General features: G+C 53.8%; 1 protein-coding gene across 3 annotated transcripts; it reads left to right on the top strand.

Annotated features, from left to right (window-relative positions):
* Positions 1 to 361: 361 nt before the first annotated feature.
* On the top strand, positions 362 to 3571 carry LOC119307932 (zinc finger CCCH domain-containing protein 67-like). Of its 3 annotated transcripts, none has more exons than XR_005149640.1 (2): positions 362 to 2543; positions 2915 to 3571. XR_005149640.1 is itself a non-coding variant. In XM_037584029.1 (1 exon), the coding sequence occupies exon 1, from the start codon at positions 435 to 437 to the stop codon at positions 2289 to 2291; it is 1857 nt and encodes a 618-aa protein (XP_037439926.1). In that variant the 5' UTR covers positions 362 to 434; the 3' UTR covers positions 2292 to 2866. The 3 variants fall into 3 exon arrangements, 1 of the variants encoding a protein (XP_037439926.1); XR_005149639.1 differs by having other exon boundaries at positions 3018 to 3570; XM_037584029.1 differs by lacking the exon at positions 2915 to 3571 and having other exon boundaries at positions 362 to 2866.
* Positions 3572 to 4001: the final 430 nt, after the last annotated feature.

Raw genomic sequence — 4001 nt, 5'->3', positions numbered from 1 at the left:
CCTACCCTTTCTAAGAAAAAGAAGGAGAATGTGCTTTTTCTAATAGGATGAATCTTCAGTGTGAGCACCTCCACTCAAACTATTCAGCACCTTTTCCCTCTGCCCTATAGAATTGATTTCGTGTAACCTCCTCCACTCAAAATCCTACAACACCATCGCGGTAAAAGCTAAAAGCTGTGAATCCATTGCATCGCAATTCGAACTCTTTTCATTTTTGAAGAATCCATTGCATCTCAACCAAAAATTCACCGTGCTCCGAGGAGCAAAGCTGTGAAAACGACATTTTTGTCCATGGAGCATAGCAAATACCAAAACCCAACCCCAACCAAAACCTAGCTTTGTCCAAAAACCCAAAGGCCCCCCTCCCTTTCCCCTCCCCCTCCCCGCTTTCCACCATTTCTTCGAACACCTTCTCCGATCGCGCGCCGCCGCCCATGGGGGAGGCCTCCGAGTATGACGGGGTGGATGTGGCGGCTGTATCGGCGAGGTTGCTGGAGCTGGTGGCCGACGACGACGTGACGGCGCTCGTCGACCTTCTCGCCGCGCACCCGCTCCTCGCGGATGAGCCGGCGCCGTGGTACTCTCCGGCGCGGGGCGCGGAGCCCATGACGCCGCTCATGGTCGCCGCCGCGTACGGGTCCCTGGCTTGCCTCGACGCCCTCCTCTCGCCGCCCCACCTCGCCGACCCCAACCGCGCATCCGCCTCCTCGCTCTCCACCCCGCTCCACCTCGCCGCCGCGGGCGGCGCTCCATCCGCACCCACCACCGTTTCCCGCCTCCTCGCTGCCGGCGCCGACCCTACCCTCCTTGACCATCTCCACCGCCGGCCGTCAGACCTCGTCGCGCTGCCGCCAAACTCGTTGCCCCTCAAGAACCACATCCTCTCACTCCTTGGCGCCCGGAAGGAGTGGCCACCGGACCCCTCACTCCCGGACATCAAGAACGGCGCATACGCTTCCGACGACTTCCGCATGTATTCCTTCAAGGTCCGCGCGTGCTCCAGGGCCTACTCCCACGACTGGACGGAGTGCCCCTTCGTCCACCCAGGAGAGAACGCGCGGCGGAGGGATCCGAGGAAGTACCACTACAGCTGCGTGCCGTGCCCGGAGTTCAAGAAGGGCGCCGGGTGCAGGAGAGGGGACATGTGCGAGTATGCGCACGGGGTGTTCGAGAGCTGGCTCCACCCGGCGCAGTACCGGACGCGGCTCTGCAAGGACGGCGTCGGCTGCGCGCGCCGCGTCTGCTTCTTCGCTCACACGCCGGAGGAGCTCCGGCCGCTGTACGTGTCCACAGGCTCGGCCGTGCCGTCGCCCCGCGGGGCGATGGAGATGGCCGCCATGGGGATGGGGCTGTCATCTCCGGGATCTTCGTTCACGCCGCCGCTGTCGCCGTCCGGTGGAGGGAGTGGCATGGCGTGGCCGCAGCCTAACTTGCCGGCGCTGTGCCTCCCCGGGAGCGCAGGGAACTTGCACCTGAGCCGGCTGCGCACCTCGCTGAGCGCGAGGGCCATGGCGGTCGACGAGCTTCTGGCCTCGGGGGACTATGACAACCACCTTGGATCGCCTGCCTCTGTGCGGTCGGCGAGGGGGAAGGCGCTTGTGCCGTCAAATCTGGACGAACTGTTCTCGGCGGAGATGGCGGCCTCCCACTCGCCGCGGTACGCCGACCAGGGCGGCGCTGCGTTCTCGCCGACGCACAAGGCCGCCTTCCTGAACCAGTTCCAGCAGCATCAGAGCTTGCTCTCGCCACGGGCTGCGGCCACCCCAGAGCCTGTCTCACCAATGAGCTCCCGGCTGCTCGCTGCGTTGGCGCAGCGGGAGAAGATGCAGCAGCAGACACTGCGAAGCATGAGCTCAAGAGACCTGGGCTCCAGCGCCCCGCTCCTGGTCGGCTCACCGGTGGTGGGCTCTAGCTGGTCCAAATGGGGCCTCCCCTCGGGCACCCCAGATTGGGGCGCTGACAACGACGAGCTTGGCCGTCTCAAGCGGTCCTCGTCGTTTGATCTCCGGTCTGGGGCCAACACCGATGAGCCTGACCTCTCATGGGTCAATACCTTAGTAAAGGAGCCCACGCCGGAGAAATCATCAACCAACGGGACCATGGCAACAGAGTCTATTGGCATCTTGGGCCGATCAGCAAGCCACCACGAGAGCATTGCCGGTGATGACAGTGCCATCTTGGGTCGAACAGCGAACCACCGTGAGGGCATCATCGACGGTGAGGAGGACGCCGCCACTGGTGTCATCGGTGGGTGGCTCGAACAGCTCCAGCTCGATGAGATGGTAGTTTAGAACAACCAAACACACAGATGAATCAAGAGAGGTGAAATTTTTTTGGCTGTGCTTCAACCGGCTGCTACTGCCTGCTGCTGCTAAGTTACCAGCCTCAGGACATCATGCTAGCAAGTACTGGTGCCACATTCTTTTGGGGTTGTTTGGTGTAGAAGGTGAGGAGATTTTTAGCATTTCGAGCTTGGCCACAGGTGAAGCAAATGGAGGAAATGGAGCCTAATCAACTGCATCAAAATTGCCAGCTTTGCCTAGGTGAGGCATTTCTCCTTATATTTCTACTTTAGTGCCCCCTTTCTCGTTGATCTTTATAAAGGTGACTTCCTCACTATGAGGATTGTGAATTACTCTTATCTTATGGTACTATCTTATCTGTTGCCCCCTTATCCTTTGGTTGTGTTGTGAACCAAGGATTAGGAGGGGAGAAGGATATTAGTATTACATCAAATTGTTGCTCCATGACTCGACTCATGGTTGTTGTAATAACATATTGCTGTTGTACTTGAGATTCATGAACCATGATTGATGTAAAGTTCCCACTTGCTATTCCAAAATTAAGCTCCGTCCTTCAAGATTAAGTTCTGCTACTGCTTGATTTTTCTTCACAATGAACTGTCTAAATGCAGATTACGTTATAGCATCACACAGCATTACATCTATGTGGAGTAATCGTTGTTCATCTGCTGTTGCTGGTTCCAAATGCCGGAATTATTTTCTTCATTCCTGCAGGGAATTAAAACTTTCCGGGCGGGGAAAAAGAATCCAAGGTCGGCAGGGGCATTGACAAAGATTGTGCTTGGAATTTGGACGGATCCCTTCTCTTTCTCCTGGAGGCATTGAAAAGGATCGGATGGTTAACATCATAGTACACATCGACCACTGCGAGGTTCACTTCTGATGCGCTATCGATGAGTCCTCGTCTGCCCTGACCGATGCATCTTTCTTGTCATAATAAAACAACTGGCACGGACGGTGGCTCGGTATGGTCGCCTCACGCCTTGGCTCACCCGCTGTGCTGACATGTACTGTGTGACCGGGAATACAAAATAAAATTGGGCTGCATTATCCTGGCATGCATAATTTTACTACGAAGGTCTTGCACTGGAGACAAGAGCTGCTCTCGGGCCTACCAACATGACCTGCAAAACGTGGGTGCGCCAATATGAACAATTACTGTGTTAGGAGTTGCTTTATATATAAAAAGTAGGGCGAGAGCCGAGAGGAGTATGATAAAAACTTATTGTTTTCTTCAAGTGATTCCAAACTAGCTCCGGTCACAAATGTATGCCGGTTTTTTTCCCCAGGAAAAATATGTCGGTTCGTACTCCCTAACAGCCTATTCTAGTTACACAAACTTGTACTCTTTCTGTAAAAAAAAAATAGAAGAGCATTTAGATCATTAAAGTAGTAATTTAAACGTTTTTATATTTCTTTATGGAGGGAGTACTACTTTGGACATGCATGGTATGAGGATAATATTCTCTTATAGCCTAATTACTGTGGAATTCTTTGTTTCAGAACAAAATACAGAGAACGCATGAATATAAGTAAAGTGCGAATGCTTAACACTGGTATATGTTGCTGATTGTTCACTGTAACTAATAGGAGAATGGCATGTTTGAAGGGAAGTACATCGCCGATTTACAACATACTATTATTTTTCTTTAGCAGCTGTGGCACAAAGCACATTGATTAAAATTTAATTTCTGTTTT

Source organism: Triticum dicoccoides, chromosome 5B (genome assembly GCF_002162155.2).
Source record: "Triticum dicoccoides isolate Atlit2015 ecotype Zavitan chromosome 5B, WEW_v2.0, whole genome shotgun sequence".
Taxonomy (NCBI): Eukaryota; Viridiplantae; Streptophyta; class Magnoliopsida; order Poales; family Poaceae; genus Triticum; species Triticum dicoccoides.
Note: the sequence above shows the minus strand (reverse complement) of the source record. Positions and strands in the feature narration are given on the sequence as shown.